General features: G+C 50.9%; 1 protein-coding gene across 1 annotated transcript in view; it reads right to left on the bottom strand.

Annotated features, from left to right (window-relative positions):
• Positions 1-7636: 7636 nt before the first annotated feature.
• Positions 7637-23318, bottom strand: part of WNT7A (Wnt family member 7A) — a 55959-nt gene continuing 40277 nt past the window's right edge. Inside the window, exon 4 of the mRNA XM_010384474.1 lies at positions 7637-8116. Within this exon, the coding sequence (XP_010382776.1) occupies positions 7637-8116 (480 nt within the window). The remainder of the gene's footprint in view (positions 8117-23318) is intronic.

The raw sequence follows: 23318 nt of genomic DNA, 5'->3' as shown, positions 1-23318 counted from the left end.
TGGGACTTCCCTGCACTTTACAGTGAGGATGCTCGGGCTCAGAGGGTGGAAGGGCCAAGAGTGGGGGCTGTGCTGGGGGCATGCTGCTCTGCGTGAGGCAGGAGGGAGCCTCAGAAGGGTGCTGTCTTGGGCCTCAGAGGTTGTCTGTCTTCATGCATAAGTACCTCTTGCCTGATATGGCCTCCTAGGGGAGGTGGCATTGGGTGTCTCTCCAACCTACGCATCCCCAAGTCCACCCCATCACCCTGCACCCAACACACCCTCACCTGCCTGCCTATCAGCTCCCGCAATCCACACACTGGGGCCTGCGGCCAGGGAGGTGCGGGGACTGCAGGTGAATGATGAAGGTCAAGCTACGGGCCCCTGGGTGAGACAGGTTTGCCCAGGGCCTCCCTGAGCCCTGGTCTGTGGCCTGGTCTGGACGGGTGTGCATTATGTGCATGTGACTTGTACCCCTGGGGGTGGCCCGTGTGTGTCTCTGAAGCCTCTTGCGGGGTCTGTCAGAGCTTTGTCCCTCCTTTTGTGAGCGTCTGCTCACTCCTGGGGCTGTGTGGCTCCTTCTGGGTCTCTTACTTGGTGACTCTCTCTCTCTCTCTCTGTATGTGTGTGTGTGTGTGTGTGTGTGTGCGTTGCACATGCGTGGTGTGACACTCTCTTGGGTCAGGGCAGCTTGCCATCTCGGGAGCTAAGCTGGGGATGGCTGCAGAGCTCTCCCTTTGTCTCCAGCACATTCTTCTGGGGCCAGAAGCGTTGTTGTGGCAACAGGTGGCTGCCCTGTCAATAGGACAGATGTGCCTGTGACCACGTCGAGGGGGCTTGATCTGTGTCCACTCCTCCACTGGCCCCTGGGCAAGCAGGCAGCCCTCAGGACAGACCCTCCGCTTGCCCTCCAGCTTCTCCACTCAGACGCCCGCCCAAGCCCACCGCCACTGAGCCTGGGCCCAGGCAGGGGGCCTGGCGAGTCTGGGGACAGGCTCCGATCTCATTCTTTCTCATTCAACAAATATTTATTAACCCCAACTGTGTGCTGGCACTGGGAACCCAGCAGCCACAAAGACAGACAAAGTCCTGCTCTCATGAAACTTAATGACCATATTAATACGCAAAGCTCACACTTCCACACCCACACCCTCATGGCATGCCAGGCAGTATGTTTAGCAACTTACATATATTAACTCATTTAATCACTGTGATAATCCCATTACTCTTCCCATTTTACTAATGATGAAGTACAGGCACAGAGATGTTAAGTTACTTGTCCCAAACCACACAGCCAGTAAATAGAGCCAGGAGTGAATCCAGGGCATCTGGCTACAGGGTCCGGGCTCTTAATCACTATCCTGTAAAGCCTCTAACAAATGAGAAGTATCATTTCAGATAGTGGTAAGAGCCACAAAGAAACAAAAATAGTGGGTGAGGGGTTGCTGGGAGCCAGGTTGGTTGTGAGTATATCCTGAAGTGTTGGCATTTGACAAGAGTCCTATTCACAAGAAAGAACCAGCCATGTGATGACCAGAGGGAGCAGCATGTGCACAGGCCCAGAGGCAGGGTGGAAGCTGGCTTGTTAGAGGAACAGAAGGAGGAGGGATAGGCTGGATCCTGGATAGAAAGGGGCTCTGTGCTGTACCAAATGAATTCCTGGATCCCACGGCTGTGAATTTCTTGCCTGTAGATTTCCTGACTAGCAGATTGACTTTCCTCCAGGTGGCCAGTCAGGGACCCAGAGCCCTTCCTTCTGTGGCTTCACAGCTGGCACCCTATGGCCCACATGGGTAAGGAGTGTTGGGGGTGTTGATGGGCCAGGAAATGGAGTGCATTGCCTCTACTCCATCATCCAGAACCCAGTCACATGGCCCAGAACAAGAGGAGCTGGGAGTGGCAAAAAGCCAGCCAGACTCAGCCCCATAGATGGCTGGTGGCTGTGCAGACAGAGAGAGCTCAGATTTGGGTATAGTTTAAGGTTGAATCAATGGGACTTGTTGATGGATGGAGTAGAAGAAGACAAGACCCATGACTGTCTCCAGGACTGCACAACCGGCAGGGTGAGCAGCTGAGACTCAAGGGGTCCACACAGCAGAGTGGCTGTGTCACCACCACAGCATCAGTGCTAAGGAGCTCTCCTTCTGTCCCGTGGTTGAGTTCTGGGAAATCATTCCTCTCCCTGTCCCCACACCCTTTGCTATGTAGCTGGGCAGGTCCTACTGGTAAGAGGTGGCATCTGCTTCCCTACACCTTGAATCTGGGCTGGCCTGGACTTGCTTTTGCCAGTGGGACATAGGAGAACTAACGTAGTAATGGTACTGAGCTGGGGCCTCAGGAAGCCTTGCAGCATCTGCTCCCACTTTTGGAGTCCTTCCCCTCTGATGGAAACCAGCTTGGGCCAGCCTGCTGGAGGATGAGACTATATGGAAGAGGCTCTGGTTGTCCTAGCAGAAGCCATCCTACAGCAGCCTATAGACAGCTGACCCCAAAATATATGGAAGATTCTGCTAAGCTCAGCAGCGCCACCTACTTGACCCACAGCTGACCATAGGTGTGTGAGAGAGCCCAGTTGAGACCAGAAGTTCCCAGTGCACCCATGGACTCATGAGCAAAGATCAATCCATATTGTTTGGAGGCAGGGAGTTTGGGGGTAGTTTGTTATTCAACCATAGCTCACTGACACAATTCCCCAAGCAGGAAAGGAGCCTGATCATCGAGCCTGGGACATGGGTTCCAGTCCTGTGCCTGTCAGTGAATTTTCACATGGGTGGGTCATGTAGCAGGCTCTGGAGCACCGTCAGGGAGTGTGGTTCTGATTCTAGCAGGCCAGGAAGAGAATGTGAGCAAGGGCTGCATGTGGGTGACCCTGGGTCTCATCCTCCTTGCAGCAGCACAAACAGACTCTTCAGAGGAGTCTTCAGAGGAGTTTGTCAGGTGGGGGAAAGAAAGGTGAGTGCTCCGGGCAGAGGAGACAGCAAAGGACAAGATGTACAGAGAAATGGGACCACAGTAATTCTGTACTGGAGATAAATAGGGTATGGTGATGAAAGAGAGGGCATGAGAACTGCTAGAACCTCGTCTGGCAGAGTGCTCACCTCCTAAGTGGCACCATTGCTACTGCTGTGCAAAAGGCTGCCAGCGTGGCAGGTGCAAGGTCACTGTGGGATAAGGAACTCGGACTTTACCTACAGGACAATGGGGAGCCATGGCTGGTGGTAGGTATGGTGTGAGTTGGTCTGGCCAGAGCTTGGAGGCTGGCTTGATAGGGTATGAGTGGAAGCAGGGAGACCTGGAGGAGGCCTTGACATTCTTTCAGATTCTCACCTGAAAGAGACAATGGTGGCCAAAGAAGGTGATGGGCAGTGAGAAAACTCATGAGATGCCCCAGGGAGAAACTGCCAGAGCTTGGTAGCCTGTTGAATGTGCCTGGTGATGGGGAGGAAGTGGACGATAGCAGTCTGCATCTGGCATGGACAGCCTGTGTGGTCCACAGCCTGAACCTTTTATCTCTATCTTCCTCAAGCCTCTATTTGAAGTGGTAGAAGGTTCAGGTGATGATGGCTCAGATGATGTGGGACAGCCCAAACTATAGCCTTCCTTCCCTTGCATCTGGGTGGTGGGGCCTTGGAGAGGTAATTTCTCTTCCCTGAGACTGGTTGTCATCTGTGAAGCAGGAGCAAGAGGCTTCCTAGGGTCTCAGGAAACATGTGTTAGACTTGCCTTGAAGTGTGCAGGGGACAGCCCCACCTCAGGTGGGAAAAGCCTCCCCAGGACTGTCCTGACCTCAGGTGGGAAAAGCTTCCCCAGGACTATCCTGACCTCAGGTGGAAAAGCCTCCCCAGGACTGTCCTGACCTTGGGTGGGAAAAGCCTCCTCGGGACTGTCCTGCCCTTGGGTGGTGAAGCCTCCCCAGAACTGTCCTGACCTCGGGTGGAAAGGACTCCCCAGGACTGTCCTGATCTTGGGTAGGAAAAGTCCCCTCAGGAATGTCCTGCCCTTGAGTGGAAAAGCCTCCCCAGGACTGTTCTGACCTTGGATGGGAAAAGCCTCCCCAGGTCTGTTCTGACCCAGGTCTTGCTGACAGGTTCCCTTGCCATTTGGCAGGGCACTCTCTGCAGAGAGGTTCAGGCACTGAACCTCAGGCCCTTCGGGAAAGCCCAGTTCCTGCTTCATGAAGCCCTGAGATAGTTTTAAACTCAAGTCCAGAGGCTGCGTGTGTGTGTGTGTGTGTGTGTGTGTGTGTGTGTGTGTAGGAACTTTACCCCTTTAATCGCTTCCCTCAAATTATTTTGCTGCCTCCATTGGTGCACTATGTTGGTGCAAGGCCATCCCCGGGAGGCACACGTCCTGGACTGGGTTTTCTTTCTGCCAAATTTGCTGTGTGGCCTTGAGTAAAGCCCTAGCCCTCTCTGGGCCTCAGTTTCTCCAGTTCTAAAACAAGAGATGGGTCCAAGTCAGAGACTGTACCCTGGTGGCATGAAGGCCAAGTTCAGCCCACAGTCATGTTTTTGTCATGGTGTTTGTCAACGTACTGAAAAAGTGGGATATTTTACTTAAAAACCTGGATGTTTGTCCTTTCTTGAAAAATCAGAGGATCTGACCATGAAGAAGCCCACATTCCCATGTGGCATAATTGCCCTTGTGTTGAGCAGCTTACTTTCTGAGACTTAGTTCCTGCTAAGACCCCTAGCATCTGGGTTCTCATCACTATAGTCCTGGGCTTTCTGATGTTTTTGGTTCAGCCTCTAATGATTTTGGCCTTTGCAATGTCAGTTTAGTTGAAAAGCTACTTTAGGAATAGACTAAAGGGGCTGGTGGATACCTCTGCCCAACGCAGAACCAAACATTTATTACCATAAGCCATGTTTGAAGAATCCCGTAGTTGCAGAGAGAATAGTGATAATAATTAATAATAATATTTAGCATTCATCCATTACTTTGCAACTCAAAGTGCCATACAGTCATTACTGGGAGGGTCCTCACAACAGCCCTGTGAGGTAGGTGTTATTATTCTGATTTCACAGGTGGAGAAACTGGGGCTCAGAGCACAGCTGAGCAGGGCACCAGAGAGAGGGCAGGCCCAAGAGTTGGGAACCCACAGTGAGGGAGGACACAGGGATGACTCTTCTGAGATTGTGTTTACATAACTATCATTGAATACTCATGTGGGAGAGCTGGTCAGAATCTCCCCCATTCCCAGGTGCCAAGGAGGCCAGAAGCAGAAGGGTTGCAGGGTTGGGAAGCCATCCTGCTCATGGCAGATCTGGTAGGTTTTCCAAAGCAAAGATAAAATGTGACCTGCAGACTCCCAAGAAACTCCTCAGCTACCTATCCATAGGTGTACCTACCTCATCCACCCACCCACTTTCCTATCTATTCATCCATTCATCCACTCACTTATCTATCCATCCACCCATCAGTTTATCCCTTCATCCATCCATCTACCCATCCATCCATTTATCCATCCACCCACCCCACCTGCTTATCCATCCACACATCCACCCATTCACCTACCTACTCACACATTCATCCATCCCTCCATCCATTCACTCCATGGACCCTTCACATGCCCACTCCTCTAGACACCCAAGTAAAAGAAAAATGGAAAAAAAAATGTCCAAGAGAAGAAACCATGCAACCATCCAGTCACTTTTATTTGCCCATGCTGTGATCCAGGCTCAGTGTGGACATTGAAGAGTCAGACACAGCCTAGATACTGAGGGGCTCCCAGCAGGTGGGGCTACGGGGCTATGCTGTGGTCTCAGAGGTTTCTGGTTTTCACCCATGGGTGTGGGTAGAGTTCAGAGGTGCCATCTCTTGGTGGTTCAACACAATCACACACAATCTCTGCTGTCTGCCTCACACCACCAGCCCTCACATGCAAGCAGAGACCCTGGGGAGCAGTAGATGCAAAGGCACCCAGCTCCACGCCTGAGACCTGATCTCCCAGGCACATGGAGAGAAACAGACACTTGGGTAGCACGGAAACACACAGACACATACACACATGAGTACAGCGGAGGCACTGCAAGATGCAAAGTCACGTGACTACCCCCAAGTCCCTAAGGAGCTACAGTACACACACACACACACACATACCGGAAATGCAAATGGACACGTATTACAACACCCCTAGCCTGCTGGAGGACAGTTTTCTAGGCTGAGGCTCTGGGTGTAGCTGGACCCAAAGCAAAGTGGCCTCCCCCGAACCTCTCCCTGCTTCTTGGCCTTGGGAGCAGGATATCCAGGAAGCTCCGCTGGGCCCGGCTGCTCATCGGCCCCTCACCCCACCTGCTCTGGGTCCCCTCATCTGAGGACTGCATCTCACCTTCCAGGACACACAGGCAATGGCTAGTGTCTCGGTGAGGTGTGGGGCTCCCTGAACTGGCCTCTGCTGCATAATGATGGTGAAGTCCCTGTGAGGGGCACGATGACCACCCACCACAGTGACTCATTTCGAGGCCACTACCCAGTGGCCCTGCTTGAAAGGCTTGAGCTTAACAGGCTGAGGCTGGGAATTTGCTTTCTTTCCCAGCTAACATGGATGAGATGACGCCTCAACCCCAGGCATCCAGGGGCATCTTGTGCCCACTTGGCAAACAGAACTCAAGAATCCAGCTGTGCAAGGGGCCTCGTGGGGCCTGACCCCACAACCAGGCATCGCCCCTCCTTACTCCAAAGTGAGTACCAGAATTAAGAAGAAGCACAGGCTGTGGAATGATACAGCGGACTCGATATAAATAAAATATTCATATAAAAATAGTCTCTTACAAAATATTCTCTCTTATCCGGTGGCTCACTTTCTGAAAGATGGAAACTGCTGGGAATTTATTATTATTTTTCCTCTCTCTATATATTCCAAACTGGATTTTTCTAATGGTGAAGTTTGAACAGGGGAGGGCAAAAGGATGGGAAACATACTCTGGAAAAAACATCTCCAAATGTGGACCAGCTTAAATTTCTGGATAAGTAGCAGCAAACAGAAAAAAAAAAAAAATATATATATATATATATATATATATATATATATGTGTGTGTGTGTGTGTGTGTGTGTGTGTATCTATATATGTATAAAGGATATCTGCTCTTGTACTTAAACATCTAGTGCTGCAAGGGGGGTACTTGCAAAATCAACTAGTAGAAATATCTGCATAAAGAATAGTTATGTACACTTCTACATGGCTCCTTGTCCTAGCAACAAAATCATCCCGCTAGGAAAGCAAGCAGTTCACTTTGATTGCAGAAAACGGATCCCGACGAGGTGGAAGAATTCTTTTTAATTAAATAAATTAATATTATTTTTATCAGAATAAATTGTTAAATATTGCTATGATGAGGCCCAGGGGTCCAGAGTTTCTGCTGCAAAAGGCTTCGCTCCAGCCACGGAGGGACCTGGGCTGTGTCTGGGGGAGGGTGGAGCAGCATTGGGTGTGGAACAGAATAGTTGAGGGTTCTGAGAGATTTTTTTTTCCCCCACAGATGCCTGCAGGAAACCCAGGAAAAGTACCCTCCTCAGCAGAAAAGACAAGCTCAGCATTCCTGCGGTTCCCTGTGAGGATCCAGGCAGTGACCTGCCAGGGAGCCCGCAGCTTGGAAACGGTCCGGTCCTCCCAGCAATCTGACTTGCAGTGGGAGGGTGGTGTGCACACGGGGCTCACTTGCACGTGTACATCTCCGTGCGCTCGCTGCACGTGTTGCACTTGACATAGCAGCACCAGTGGAACTTACAGTTGCACTGCCACACACGGGCGTACTGGTGGGTGTTGTAGCCACGCCCACAGCACATGAGGTCACAGCCACTGGCCTGGGGGGCCGTCTTGTTGCAGGCGCGGCCCTGGGTGCCCACACTGCCGGTCACCGGGTCCTCCTCGCAGTAGTTGGGCGACTTCTCGATGTACACCAGGTCTGTGTCCATGGGCTTGCGGTATGACAGTGGCTTCTTGATCTTCAGGAAGGTGGGCCTCTTGTTGCGGCTGGCACGCACAGGCTCCACGTGAACGGCCTCGTTGTACTTGTCCTTGAGCACGTAGCCCAGCTCCCGAAACTGTGGCAGTGTGGTCCAGCACGTCTTGGTGGTGCACGAGCCTGACACGCCGTGGCACTTACATTCCAGCTTCATGTTCTCCTCCAGGATCTGCAGGGGAGGGTGGGGAAGAGCACAGCACAGGTCACTGCACGCCAAGGCCAAATGCAGGCCCCAGCTCCCCCTACCCCTGCCCCACCTATCTGGGTCTGGCTTTAGTTTTTTCTTTCTGGTGTAGGAAACTCAGACCTGGATTCCAGACCCTCTCACTCCAGCCTTTGTGCTGTGCAAGCCACTTCAGCCCTCTGTGCAGTAGCTTCCCCATGTATAGAATGGGGATAATGATAGTGCCTAATTATACTCATACAATGAACTACTACACAGCAAGGAGAAAGAATGAATTGCTCACACATGCACAAAGAATGGATCTTTCAGAGCTAACGTTGGCCGGGTGCGGTGGCTCACGCCTGTAATCCCAGCACTTTGGGAGGCCGAGGCGGGTGGATCATGAGGTCAGGAGATGGAGACCATCCTGGCTAACACAGTGAAACCCCGTCTTTACTAAAAAAAAAAAAAAAAAAAAAAAAATTAGCCAAGCATGGTGGCGGGAGCCTGTAGTCCCAGCTACTTGGGAGGCTGAGGCAGGAGAATGGTGTGAACCTGGGAGGCAAAGCTTGCAGTAAGTCGAGATCACACCACTGCACTCCAGCCTGGGTGACAGAGCGAGACTCCGTCTAAAAAAAAAGAAAAAAAAAAACAGGTAACGTTGAGTGAAAGAAGTTGGACACCAAAGAGGACATACTTTATGATTCCATTTATATGAAGTTCAAGAATTGAATAGCAGATGCTTTTCATTTAAACTTTATTCACCTACAAAGATAGTGGACTAGAGTTGGGCCATGAGCCATATTTTGCTTACCTTTGTTTTAGAATAGCCCAGCAACAAGAGAAGGCAACATTTTACCCAGCACCCAGAGTACAGCATATTCAGGTTATTTTCAGGGTACTTTAAAAAATTGTTTTTATTTCTTTCTCTCACTTTTCTTCCTTCCTTCCTTCCTCCACCCCTTTCTTCCTTTTTCAACTATAAAGAAATATCTTTGGGACTAAAGCTTCTCTTCCTTCCTCCTCCATCCTAAGACACGAATTGAGCTCCTGCTGTGTACCAGGCACAGAGATGGAGATTTCCCGGTGGGCACAGTTGCTCGGTCACCGTGTGTGAGCATTTTTATTATCGTTCATTCAGATTGTCAAATTGCTTTTGCCTGTTATATCATGAAAGAATGAATGGAGGAAGGGGTAAGTGGGTAGACATTTATTAACCCCCTGCACACACACTGGGCCCATGCTTTTATGTATGGCATCTTATTAATTCTGTGAAGCTAGTATGATTGACTACTTTTTACAGAAAAAAACCTTGAGGTTCAACTAAGTCTCAGAGCTGGCCTGTGAGACATTCTGAGGCAAGGGGCTTGGAGCTGAGGGGTGAACTGAGTGTCTGCTGGCCACTTAGTTCCCATGCGACGCTTCTTCTCTGGGTCTCAGTTTCCTTAACTCTAACATATAGTGAAGACAATTCCATCTTTTCTGAGAAAATTAGGGTGCTGGAACGGAATCAGACATGCAAAAAACACTCACTAGTCTTGCCTCTGGCCCTGAGCCTGTTCAGGATGCTGGGGATACCCAGGTGACAAGATTAAGTCCCTGTCTCTGAGGATTGGGTTCATGTTCAGGGTCCTCCTAGCCCTAAGAGCTCTGCTTCCAGGAGAGGTGATCAGTGTTTGGTCAATAGAACCACCAGGGAGGGAGAGCTATCACATTTCAACCTCAGTATCTGCAATCAAAAAAGCCAGTGATCCCTCCATCCAGAGTGTTCAGGAACAGGACTGGCGGGTTGAAGGCTCTGGTTCTAGAACACCTGGCATCACAGAGTACCTCCTGTAGGCGGCACTCTCGCAGGACCCCCACACACGCAGCCTATGCTGGATGAGCAGCCCGTTCAAATGCAGGCTACGTCCCACAGATCTGTGTCCCCAAAACAACACAGATATCCCTTTTGATTGTCAGTGAGGGGATAGTTCCCAGGTCTCCAGCCTGCCTTTCTGCCTTGGCTTAAGAAGTAGGAGAAAGAGCAAAGGCTTGGAGGTGTGATGACACAATTGGGGGCAGAGTTAGGCAGGTGTTTCTGATGCACTCAGGCCCAGTTGAGCTGGAGGCTTTGACATAGAGATACCTGGGGGATGCTCAAAATGGATTCTGACAATACTGAGTGTTGGCGAGCATATGGAGCACCTGGAGCACTCAGGCACTGCTGGAGGCATGCAGAGGTGGTACATGTATGTTAGAAACCCGTTTTCCAGTATCTAGTAAGGCTGAGGATACACATGTCTATGACTCAGACCTTCAATTTCCAAGACACATACCCTAGAGAATCACACTGTGTGTGCAAAGGAAACAGGTTCAAGAATGTCCACACAGCAATGTTCATAATCGCTCTGACCTGGGCACCATCCAGATGACCATCCACAGTGAGTGGATAAACCACAGCATGTGCATTTCAATGGAACACAATAAGGCAATGACAATGAACAGCTCTAACAAGCCACACTGACAGGGACTAACTCAGAAACACAGTGTGGAGGGACAGAAGCAAGCCAGAAATGATTTCCACAGAGTGATTTCATTTGGATCAAGGTCAAAGGCAGACAAAAGTGGATTGTATTGTTTAGGAGCCCATCCACCAATATCAAGACAAGGTTATTCCCAGGGCAGGGAGGGGCTGTGGTTGGCCAGGGGCACCCAGCGGTCTTCTGGGGGTCCTGGCAATATTCTGCTCCTTGATAGGGGTTATGGTTACATGGATCATGCTTTGTAACTATTCTTTTAAGTGAACAGGGATGCTCTGTGTACCTTTTTCACATAAGCAATATCTCAATTTATAAAAATGCAATGGATACAATCAATGGCCAACAAGCACATGAGAAGATGTTTAGTAGCACTGGTCCCCAAGAAAAGGCAAATCAAAACCACAACAACATGCTCCTTTACACTCACTAGGAGGCTAAGACAATAACAAGTGTCGGCAAGGGTATGGAGCCATCAGAACCCTCCTGCACTGCTGGCAGGCATCTGAAATGAGGCAGCCACTCTGGAAAACAGTCTGGCAGCTCCTCAGAATGTTAGACACAGAATGTGTGACTCAACAATTCCACCCCTAGGTGTATGCCCAAGAGAAATGAAAACATGTCCACAATAAAATGAGTACATGATTACTCATAGCAGTATTATTCATAACAGCTGAAAAGTGAGAGGAATAACTCCCTTAACTATTAACAGATAAGCAAAATGAGGTATACAATGGAATATTATTCAGCCATAAAAAGGAATGAAGTACTGACACATGCTGCAATGTGGATGAGCCTTGAAAACATTATATGCTAAATGAAAGTAGCCAGATGCAAAAGGCCACATATCATGTGATTCCATTTACATGCAATGCCTAGAATAGGCAGATCCATAATGACACATGGGAGATTAGTGGTTGCAGAGAAGAAGGGAAATGGGGAGTGGCAGCTAATGTGTACAGATTTCTTTATGAGATGATGAAAATAATGTAAAATTGATTGTGTAGATGGTTGCACATATCTGCGAATATATATTAAAAACCATTGAATTGCTTACTTTAAGTGGTGACACTGTATGGCATGTGAATTATACCTCAGTAAAGTGGTTTTCTTTAAAAAGGCGACGGGAAGACCCTGGAAGGTTTTCATGGGAAAGCAATACCAAGGCTTTCATGTATTTCCACATCTGTGATACTGAGGGCTACTAGTGTCCTGGATGGGGGTCGCTGCTCCTCCTGCCCCTCTTGGACCCCTGAATGTGGCCTCCCTGTTCCTCTGAGGCCATTGATGGCCTGACGCCATGGTGGTATTGAATGGGCCCTGATCAGGTGGCATCCAGCCCGCTAGCCCTGCATACTCTGCATTTTGAGAGCTGCAGTGACTGCATTATGTCCACATTAAGCCAGGCATAATCACAGCTGCCTGGACAGGGCTGGCCACCAGACAGGCACCCAGCCCTCTCTCTGAGGCAGGGGACAACATCAGAGGAAGTGTGTGAGGGACAAAGCTGCACTCTTTGCACCCTACTGCTTGAGGCCAGGCTTCTGAGCTGCCTGAGGAGACTTCTGAGCTCCCTTCCCTACTTGAAGAGCCTGGGCTCTGTGCTTCAGTGTCAGGAGGTGTGAGGGCTTTCAGGCTCAGGCTGTAAGATGACATGGCTCCATGCAGCTTCCCAGTGACTGGCATACAGCAGGTGTGCAGAAAACGACTGAAGGTAATTCACCAAGGGGGTGCATTCAAATCACTCCACAAGCAGTATGCCCCAGGTCTGAGCAATTGTCAGTTGAATGTTCAGGGTCCCACAGGCCCTGCTAGGCTAGCCAGGTATCAACCCTCCATTGCTGAATATAGGTGAAGTCGAGAGGACTCAAGGTAAAGCCATGGCAAAGGTGGGGGACAATCAAGGGGCTTGGAGCAGCTGGCAGAATGTCAGTATTTTATATTGGTGGCTGCACCATTGGGTTAAAGGTTAAAGACCAGCTGCATGAAACTGCTAGAGTTTGCCATTTTGCCATCTTGTGATGCTGAGATTTCACAATACATGAGAAAAATAAATAAGGAAGTAAATCTGTGAATCTGGTGTGTGTCCTCAGTAGGCCCTTCCAGGTGGTTTGGCCAGTGGAAGGCACTGGCAGGAAATCAGAGGGCAGGAGAAAAGTTCTGGGAGTTATTTCCCCTGCTTGCCCCCTGCTGGGCCCTTCAGGATGTCTGCACACCCCTATCACACGTCACAGCTCTTGCTGCGAAGTCCTCTCTCTACAGCCCCTGGATTCTAGCAGTTCAGCCTTCCCTGTCTTCAGGCCTAAGGAGTAACCGCTCCCCAGGGTAGCCAGCCCCAGGGTGCTGCACCAACTCTTTGGGTTCCTTTACTTTTGTCCTCTTTTGTTAGCAAACTCTTTCTTTTTTAAAACAGCTTTACTGCAGTACAATTCACATACCATACAATTCACCTATCAAAAGTGTACAATTCAGCGGTTTTTAGTATATTCAGAGTTGTACAATTATCATTACAATCTAATTCTGGAACATTTTAGTTCCCCCCCAAAAGAAATCCCATACCCATTGCAGTCATTCCCCATTTCCCCTTTTCCCAGTCCCAGGCAGCCACTAATCTACCTGCTGTCTTTGTAGATCTGTCTGTTCTAGACAGATCTATTCTATAAATGGAATCACAGAGTATGTGGCATTTTCTGTCTCCAGCTTCCTTCCCTGAGCATAAAGTTTTCAGGGTCTGTGCATGTTGTAGCATGTGTTAGAATTCTTTTCCTTTTCATGGCTGAATAACATTCCATGCCACATTTTGTCCACGCATCCATCGGTCATTGGACAGTGGTCTCTTTCTAAACTCTCCTTAATTTCCCAGTCTGAATGTGCCTGTGGCATCCAGCCATGACCACAGTGGATACACCTGGCTCCTCTGTGGCAGGCCCGAGCTGAGCCCCACCCTCCTGGCCTCCAGGCCCATGCTGTCTCCACAGCAGCCGCCTCCGCTTGAGCAACCTCACCCCTTCCATGCCTCTCGGCCCTGCACCTGCTGTTCCTTATCTGGAAGGCCAATCTTTACCACCATTACAGACGATGGCCCAATAATTCCCCTACTGAATATGTACCCTGCGGGGAGGCTTGTGCTTGTGCAAAATGTCAAAGAGCCTCACAGAGACCTTATCTGAAATATCCAAAGGCCAAAAGAATCTGAAGATCCACCAGTGGGGACTGGTTATGTAAATTACGGCACACCTATGAGCTGGAAAGCCCTATAGCTGCTAAAGAGAATGAGATGGCTCTTACTCACTAACCAAGGACACTGCAAGGTCCATGGTTAAGAGAGCAAAGCAAGGTGCAGAAAGGCTTGCAGCATGGGAGCTTGTTTGTATGAGAAACAAGACTCATACACGTATGCTTGTAAGAGCACAGGGTATTTCTGGAATTATATGAGGGGAATTGGTAAGAGCGGCTGTCTCTGTGGAGGACACCAGTGCCAGGGGACCAGGTGGACAAACAGGAGTCTTACTTTTCATGGGATTATCTTTTGTAGTGTTTGATTATTCTGCCATGTCAGGAAAAAAGTCACCTCCTCACAAAGCCTTCCCTGATTGTCAGGATAGACAGTGCCTCCCTCATGGTTTCCATGGCTGGCCTGTGCTATTAGAGTCCTTGTCTCCTTAGCACTGTGATGATCTACCTATATGTCAGCATTCCCCAGGCCAATTGCCCTCCAAGGGAGGACTTGCTTCATAGCTACAAGTAGTGGTATGCTGCTCAAATTGGCTCTCAAAAAAAAAAAAAAAAAAAACAACAACAACAAAAAGCCCTGTTATGTGGTGTTTCCCAATTTCTGAGGAATAAATTAAATGTTCCCACCATGGCTGACTTTAAGCTACCAACAGTTTAACAACTGACAAATTCCTGAATATTTAGTAGTGGGTCTTCCAGCCCATAGGAGTGGGTTCCAACACACGGCTGGCCTGGGAGAATGATTAGCGCACAGCCTCCAGCTGTCAGATCCTTCAGGGTGTGGGGCCCTGCATCTGGGGACCAAGAGAGGCAGGGGTATAAAGATCTGGCCATTTTAGCCGGAGGCAGTCCAACATAATGGGCAGGACCAAGTCCAGCACTCCCCATCAAGGCTTTGCTGGGCCAGCATCCAAGTGTGAGTCCTCCATCTGCCCAACCCTGCTCCTCCTCTTCCCCTTTATGCAGATTCCCAATAAATAGCTGGTACCTGAAACTCCATCTCAGCCTCCGCTTCCAGAGAACCCCACCGGCCACACTCCTCAGGCCCCAGGCCAGGTCATTCACCTTGAAATCCCCAGCCTTTGATGAAGAGCCTCGCATGCAAACGGTGCTGCCTCGTGTTTGCAAGGGGAACGGGACCTAGGGCGTGTCTGTCCATGTATGCATTCACTCATGCACCTGTTTTACAATGAGGACCTACTCTGTGCTATTTGGTGTCACCCCTGCTGGGCAGTTCCCAGGAAGACTGACACAAGCAGGTGCTGCTCCAGTTTTCTCTGAGCTTCTGGTCCCCACCTTCCCTGAGTTTGCAATCCTTGCCACCTCTGAGCTTGTGATTCCAAACCAGAAGTAGCTGTGGAATTAATAATTCCCCCAAGTCTAATCATACACTGGTAAGTGCTATGAAGGAGTGAAAGTGACAGAGAAGGAAACTTGAACCCATGGGACCTGCTCCTGTGTGCATCTCAAGGAAGCCTCCCCCAAGAAGGCCAGGGCTGAGCTGAAGTCAGATGACAGGAGGGATAAATTAGAATAGGCCAAACTCAGGGAGATGGGAAAAAGGCATTTCAGATTGGGAAACAGAGACAGAGAACTGGAAGAGGGAGCAGGCTTAAGGAAGAGCACATGTTGTGCACATAATGAGGACATTTCAGGCACGGTGAGTGGCCAGAAAGAGGGGCATCTGGGGAGTAGAAGGGTCTTTTGGTGCTACTGAAATCTGACTCCAGTTAGCTCAGGCATCTACAGAGGATAATGTGAGTGAAGTGCCAGGCAGACTTCAGTCCCTTCCACAGAATAAAACAAGTGGCTGAAACCAGCCAGAAGGCTGAACGTCTACAATTTTTGATATCTAAAAAATTGATTGCAAAATCATAGTATGGGAGAGACTGAGAAAGATTGAAATTGACCACAAGTTCAATATAAGCTAAGAGGCTACTGAAAAGCCAACACTCTGGGGCCATATTAACTAAGGCCTAATGCCCACAATAAAGGAGGGGATGGTCTTGCTATACAGTTTTCAGAACTGGACTGTGCCTCAGCAGATGGAAAGAAACAGAGCATGTCTAGAGGAGAGGGCTGGAGGACACACAGTGAATGAGCTGGAGCTGCTCAGCCTGGAGAAGGTAGTTTCTGGGATCCCTAGTCACTACTCCTCAGGGTCTGCAGGCCTGACCCAGGACAGAGTGAGCAGGAAGGACTGTGTATCCAGAGGGCAGAGCTGGGACCCCCGTTGATGGCAGGAGTCACAGAGCAGTAGATTCCTGCTCAGTGAGAGGCCAACCTCCCCAACAAGGCTCACCAGGGCTCAAGAGGATTGCTGGTGAGGTAATGAGCTCCCTGTCCTGGAATGTGTGTAAGCAGCAGCTGAGGTCTGTAAAGGGGATTCCTGCACCAGGTTGGGTGGGGCTGCAAACCAGAGCCTTCTCTGCCTCCCAGCCATGCCCCAAACCTGTCTGGAGCAGCAGGAAGGATTTTCTGCACCACTGGAGGGAGAAAAATCAATCTCTTTTTGACAGGTCCCCCAGGAAGTGCCAACAATGTACCAGGTGCTGCCCAGAGCCCGGAATTACTCAGGGTGGGGTTCTCAGGCCTGGGAGGGGACTGGGGAGAAACTTGGCTCCAGAAAATTTCTTGATTCATAATGCCAAATAGATACTATCAAATTTGGTGCTTCTGGTCCTGTCCCAGACACTCGGGCTGCCCAGGGGACCTGGGGGTGAACTTCCTGGAAGAAGGAAGGATTCTTGGGAGGGGAGGTCAGACAGCAACCTTTGGCTCCCACAGGGTCCATGCCACATGGTGTTCCTATGACTGGAAGTGTCTGCCACCCTCCATAGCATTCTGAGGGGCATCCAATTTTAAAAACCAAAGGCTTCCCAGCATTGAACACACTGCTCACTGTCATCCCTGCCCCCAGCACTCATGGCAGGCACCCTAAAGCACTGGGTGCTCCAGGATCGATCCTGCGCTGCCCTACTCCAGGAATGTGTCCCCATTCATCTCTGCAGGCCCAGCCCAACCCAGCCCTCTACAGCCCTCCACAGTGCCACCTCCTCCGCAGAGCGGCCTGTCCCAGCCCCACCCGACCCCAGCACCTGACGTCTTTATCTTGGTGCCTTATTTTCTAGCAAGACCAGTGGGACCTTGGAGCTTTGCAAACAGTAACTCCTCAGTGAGGCCTTCCCTCTCCCCTAAACCGAAGTAACCCCACTAGTCATTGCTAAGGATGGGTGACTCAGACAAGTCAGGGCCAAACTGAAGTGAGTCCTGGGGATTCTGCACACACAAAAGACAAGAGCTACTGGTTATCTCCCACTAGATATGAACAGGAGGGAATGCAGGGGCCAGAGCTGTGGACAGGCATCTTACAACTACATGGGGCAGAGAATAGCATCAACTAGGAAAGCAGAGCTGAGAAATAGAGAGGCGGCAAGGAAGGGGTGCAAGGCTGGGTCCTGGGAATATCATTTGCACCCTGGATCAAGCCAGACCTGAATTCATTAACCCAAGACCACTGTGTTCCAGGAACTAATGAATACCCTTTGCTCTTAAGCAAGCTTTAGTTGGGTTTCTATCCATTACAGCTTAAAGTACCCTAACTGGAATAGAAATCCTTTCATCTGGGTGGTGGAGGTGCCTTTTGTAAAGCAGATAGCCAGCCCCTAGTTGATGGGTTTTAAGCCACACATGGCATGGCGCAGGTCTGGGGAGCCAAGGACTGGTTTGCCTAAAAAGGTATTTGGAAGGCCAGAACCTTGAGGGCTGGAGCTCAAGACTCTGGGTTCGCTGAATATCTGCTGCTTCCTCCCCTCTGGAACCCCTCTGAGGTTGGCCAGCCTGGTTCCTCTGAAGGGAGTGGTCAGTTATGGACTACTTATACCTCAGGTTATGAGCGGTGACCTGGGCAATCAGAATCAGTCTTCAGGAAAGCATGATGTGGCCAAAGGCAGCCTGAAGCAGAAGGGCAGGCACTGTGGCAGAGTCAGGTCACCCAAGAAGTTCAATCCAAATCCCACTCCTGCCACCACATGCTGGTGATGGCAGAAATGGCCCAAGAGAACATGGCACACTCTCTGGCTCTCCATTTCCTCATTGCTGCTGGCCTACCTCTGGACACGGAGACCGAAAACACAACACATCGCCTGAAAAAAACAGAGACCCGGAAGAGCAACTTCTCCCTTTCTATCTTTGGATGCTGTGATGTAAAAGTGTGATTCCTGGAGCTTAGGCAGCCATCTTGTGGCCATTAGGCAAGACCTAAGAGGCTGACAAGTGACAATGGCAGAATGGAAGGATGAAAAGAGCTGGGGCCCAAGAGAAGACTGTTGAGCCTCTGAAAGAAACCACATCCAGATTTTTATTTTGCAGGAAAAAAAAAAAAAAAAAAAAACTCCTATCATCAATACCACTTTTGGTAATAGGAAGGCATTCTGTTACTTGCAACCTAATGCATCCTAAGAGATTTGTCCCTTGTTGTAAAGTAGGAACAAGTCCTCTCAAAGGGAACAGTGGGGATTAAATAGGAGAAGGCTTTTTGAGACCTGGTACCATGTATCTCACAGAACTGGCACCCAGCCTGTGGGAACTTTTCTCATTTTGAGCAGCAGATCCTGGGATAAGCGCGCACAGGGCTGGAAGGGCAGGGCAGGGAGAATGGCGCTGTGGGGCGGAAGGAGCCGTCGGATGGAGGTCCTGCTTCTGTCTGTACGCTGCTGTGTGCCTGCAGGCAAGTCCCTTTCCTTCTCTGAGTCTCAGTTTTCCCTACCAATGAAGGCACCACAGGGGGATCTCGGAGAGAAAAGATGGGGACACAGAGAAGCAGGTTGGCTGAGGTTGTCCACACTCTCCCAGATGTCCCTGGGGTGAAAATCCATTTCTGTGCAGTGCAGCAGCTGCAGAGATGCAAGGAAGTCACCATTTCCCCCAGAGGTCATTTGGAGTTCCTGAGAGCCCCGCTGTTGAAGCCTCGGCCCTTCATCCTTTCTCCTGCCTTCTCCCACACCCAGGTCAACTCACCCCAGAACCCCTGTCCTATTGCAAACACCCTCCCAGCACCAGAAGCATGTCTGTGCTGCTGCCGCCTGACATGGCAACCCCAGCGCATCTTTAAGCAGCCCCTGCAATGGCTGCCTTTGTTCTCCCCTCACATGATGTGCTCCTGGTCCCCGCAGCGTCTTCTCCCATCCACACTGCTGGTACTGCTGTCTCCCATGCTCAGACCCCAGCCACCCTCCCCCCAGCAGGAGGCTCCTTCCTGAACCTTCTCCAAAAAGATCCAAGCCAGCTGGATCATGTGGTAAAGGTGGGCCCTGGTCAAAAAGATGCACAGAAAGCAGGTAGGAGCTTTGCTGGGTGTGGAGGCCCCTCGCTCTCAGGCTGGGGGACTGATGGCTTAGTTTTCACAGAAAGCCATGTCAGATCCAGAGACTTGAGGCAGGGGATGGTCACCAAGTTCCGCTGGCTTCCTCTCCTGTGCCCCATGCCCCATCTGTTCATGTTTCTTGTCTCCAAGCACCCACCCTGCACCAACCAAGTGAAACACGGGTCCATCACCCTCTGTGTGTGGTGGAAGGTGTCCCTGGCTGCTGCTCACCCCTGCTCTGCCCCGGAAGGCTGAGCTGTGTCCCTCCTTGCTCTCCAGCTTTCCAATGGGGGATCCCACAGGGACTGGAGGGCAGGAGAAAATACAGTCTGGACTTTTACACTCTGGACTCCCTGTCCGTGGACCACATGGCGGCTGTGACTATCTACTTAGAACCACAGCACCTGCCAGGAGGCCCCTTTCCCCAAGCCACGCTTTCTCCACTAACACTGCCCTCCAGGGCAGTCAGAGCTCCCCACTGTTGCCAGCCCTAAGGCCTTTTCAAGATTCCCTAAATCCTGCCCACATCCCTGTAGTCATTCTTTACCTAAACTTTCCTCTGTTACCCCTGACTACACCATCTCCCAGACTCTGGCGGGCACACTGGGTAAGTGAGTCCCTCCTTGAGCCCCAGCTTTGTCTCCTCATGACATGGGCTCAATGGAACACACCTGGTAGTGCAGCATCTGGGTTAAATGACCGAAGGTGGAGTTCCACGGAAGGAGGCACTCGTAATCACCGCTGTGATTATGTAGGATTGTGCTATTGTTCAAGGCTCTGCAGGCAATGTTGGTGTTGGTGTCAGGATCAGCGTGAGGACAGTTTCTCGGCCTAGGGCTCAATGCTGGCCTCAAGTCTTAGCTTCTCAGTATCATTTCTTCCTATGTGTATGCCTGAACCTCTCAGCATACACATAGGAAGCAGCACAAGGGCAGGATCCATGCCCACCTCTAATAAAAGCCGTTGCTTCTGAGGTAGCTGCGGTGTCCAGTGCCTGACACAAATGCACACAGAAACCTTATGAGGAAGGTTGACCATCATCAGCCCATTTCACAGATAAGCAGACTGGGGAGCCAAGGGGTGGCAGTGCTGGCCACAATCACATGGTCAGGAAGCGTGGAACTGGTATTGGAATCCAGCGGTCTGGCTCTAGAGCTGTGATACGGCAGAACAGAAGGAAGGTGGGTGGGCTAGGATGGCCTTGTCCCCTCAGCGATGGTCACCTGGGCTGGATTGTATAGTGGACACCGTCGCATGCCACCGGGATCTGTCCTTCAGGACCAGACACTCCCTCTGCAGCTGCTGGGAGTGTTGCTGTGGATGGCTAGCAGCTGAGTTCCTTCCTAGGCACTGCCCTCCCCTGATGGGAGCTGTCTCACCTAAGGCCACTCCCCCTCCCTGGGCAGTCCTCCAGCCAAAGACTGGTTGGTGCTGGGTACAAAGGCCCATCTCCCTGCCTCCATGGGGCTAACCCAGCTCCAGGTTTCTCATGGGACCAGCATAAGTCCCTATGGCTGCTGCATCACTGGCCAACTTCTCTCAATGCCCAGGGCTGCCTTCTTCACTGCCTTATAGGTGTATCTCCCCAGAGTCCTGCCCAGGACCCATCCTGCTAGCTAATGTCCAAACCAGGGACCCTTTCCAAGGCACTGAATGAAGACAATGTGGAGGTCAGTGGGTAGGCAGCCTTGGACCCCCCACCCCGGGAGACAATGAGTGTGGATATCCACACCAGAATAGGTGTTACAGGCTCCCATCCAGAGCTGCCGCTACTTGCTTCCCTCCTGTTCCTGCTCCTGCTTCTCCTGCTCCTGATGATGTTCCTCCTCCTCCTCCTCCTCCTCAGGCTCCTCCTGCTCCTCCTCCTCCTCAGGATCCTCCTGCTCCTCCTTCTCCTTCTCAAGCTCTTCCTGCTCCTCCTTCTCCCCCTCCTCCTTCTCTTGCTCCCCTCCTCCTGCTCCTCCTCTTCCTCTGCAGGCTCCTCCTCCTCCACAGACTTCTCCTTCTTCCCAAGATTCTCCTGTTCTTCCTCCTTCTGCTCCTCATCCTCCACAGACTCCTCCAACTCTTCCTCCTTCAGAGGCTCCTCCTCCTTCTCAAGCTCCTCCTTCTTCCCAAGCTTCTCCTACTCTTCCTTCTCCTCCTCCTCCTCAGGCTCCTCCTACTCTTTTTCCTGCTCCTCCTCCTCCTTCTCAGTCTCCTCCTGCTCCTCCTCTCCCTCCCCATGTCGATCCATCTTAGCAGAAAGCTGCATTTCAGCCAGCTGCAGCTGTATACCTCTGGGCAACTCAGATGAAAGAGCAGAAAAAAACGCTTTTTTTTCTGTAAACATTTGAGGTATTTTCTTTTTGGTGCATTCTTTAAGTCATTCTGGATGCACTGATTTCAAGCAAATATTCCTGCCTGACATGGAGGGGATGGCAGGGAAAAGATGCACCCCACAGGACAGGCCCCCTGGAATGCAGCCTGGGAGGTGCAGGAAGAGAGGTTTCCACTCAAACCAGAGAGAAGTTTCCTGGTCTACATTGGGGGCCTTCTGAAACTCAGTGTTTGCCAGGTTACAACTGCTCAAATGCTCTCTACGGCTCCTGAGGTTAAAGCCCAGATTCCTCTGCCTGGCTTTCAAGGCCCTCCACGAACTGGTCTCTGCCCAACTTTGCAGTATTGTAGGACCCCAAGAACTGTGGACACACAGCCCCTCACCCCAGACTCATCCCTTTCTAGGCTCCTACCCCCTACCCCAAGTAACCTGTGCAGGCTGCACACAGCCACTCCTCACCATGTGCTTACACACACACAACCTCCCCAGGCACGGCCCCATGCAACCCCCCATAGGCTCACACCTTCATACTCATCAGCACACTCAAAGCACACACTCACACCTGTGCACACACTCACACACTCCCTCACACGTATGCATGACCCACATGCTCACACACAGGTGCTTCTCATGCTGTCCATTCCTACACAACATATGCATAGATAGCCCTTCACACACAGTCCTGCCCACATACTTCCCGGCACACAAGCTCACACACACACCCCCTCAACCATGGAGGGAGCCCATACGGTGGTGGCTAGCAGATGGACCCACTGCACACTGGCACAGGGGGCCAGGGGTCAGGCCTCAGCTTTGCTCCCCTGTAAATTGCGGCATTTAAAGTAGCAAACCCATTGAGAGGTGGAATAGTCGAACCCCACACAGTGCAGCCTCTCCGAGATGCATTCTGGATGCCTCTCTCTCATAAGCGACCTTCCTGCAGGCTGCTAGGTTGACTACGGGGCAGGGGTTGCCTTGGGCAGGCCTGGCCCAGAGTGTAGGTTAGTGGGAACTGTGGCCTGTGACCTGGGGTGAGGCAATCAGGTGACCCCAACCACAACATGAGGGGCAGGGAGGCTGACAGTGGGGACATGGAGCCACTGAACCTATGTGCTTCTCCCTACTGCTGGAGTACCATGAAATGGCCTTGGCAATCAGTCATTCATTCACTTATTCATTCATTCACTCATTCATCTTTCCACTACATGCTAACTTAATCCATTCCCTGGCCAGGAGCTGAGGTTGGTGGCCAGGTGGGCAGAAAGAGGCAAGCCCTCGACTCCCTTGAAGCTTAGGCTCTGGAGGGGGAGGTGGCTGTGCTGTCAAGTGTCACACCGGCACGAGGCTGATACCAGCGTCCACCAATGGTGGCTCTGAAGGTGGCTCCCGCTCCTGTGGTCACAGCTCCCAGAATTTCCCCCACAGCCTGGCTGGAAAATGTTTTTTAAAACAATTTGAGAAATCAGAATCAGGCAGGGTATTAGACAGCATTGAGCAATTATTTATTTTGCTCAGGGTGATAATGGTACCATGGTTATGTTTTTTTAGAAGTCCCTATTGATTTGAGATACACGGTCATGTGTGTGTGGAATAACACGTTGTCTAGGGTTTTCCTTAAACTCTTCCAGTTGTGGGGATCTGAGAAGAGAAAACGAGGTAGAGGACTTGGACCACAAGCTGGGGTTGCTGATGCTGGGTGTCGGGTGCATGCTACGGGTTGGGTGTATGCTGGGGGTTGGGTGCACACTGGAGGTCAGGGGAACGCTGTGG

The sequence above is a fragment of the Rhinopithecus roxellana genome, chromosome 1 (assembly GCF_007565055.1).
Source record: "Rhinopithecus roxellana isolate Shanxi Qingling chromosome 1, ASM756505v1, whole genome shotgun sequence".
Lineage (NCBI taxonomy): Eukaryota > Metazoa > Chordata > Mammalia > Primates > Cercopithecidae > Rhinopithecus > Rhinopithecus roxellana.
Note: the sequence above shows the minus strand (reverse complement) of the source record. Positions and strands in the feature narration are given on the sequence as shown.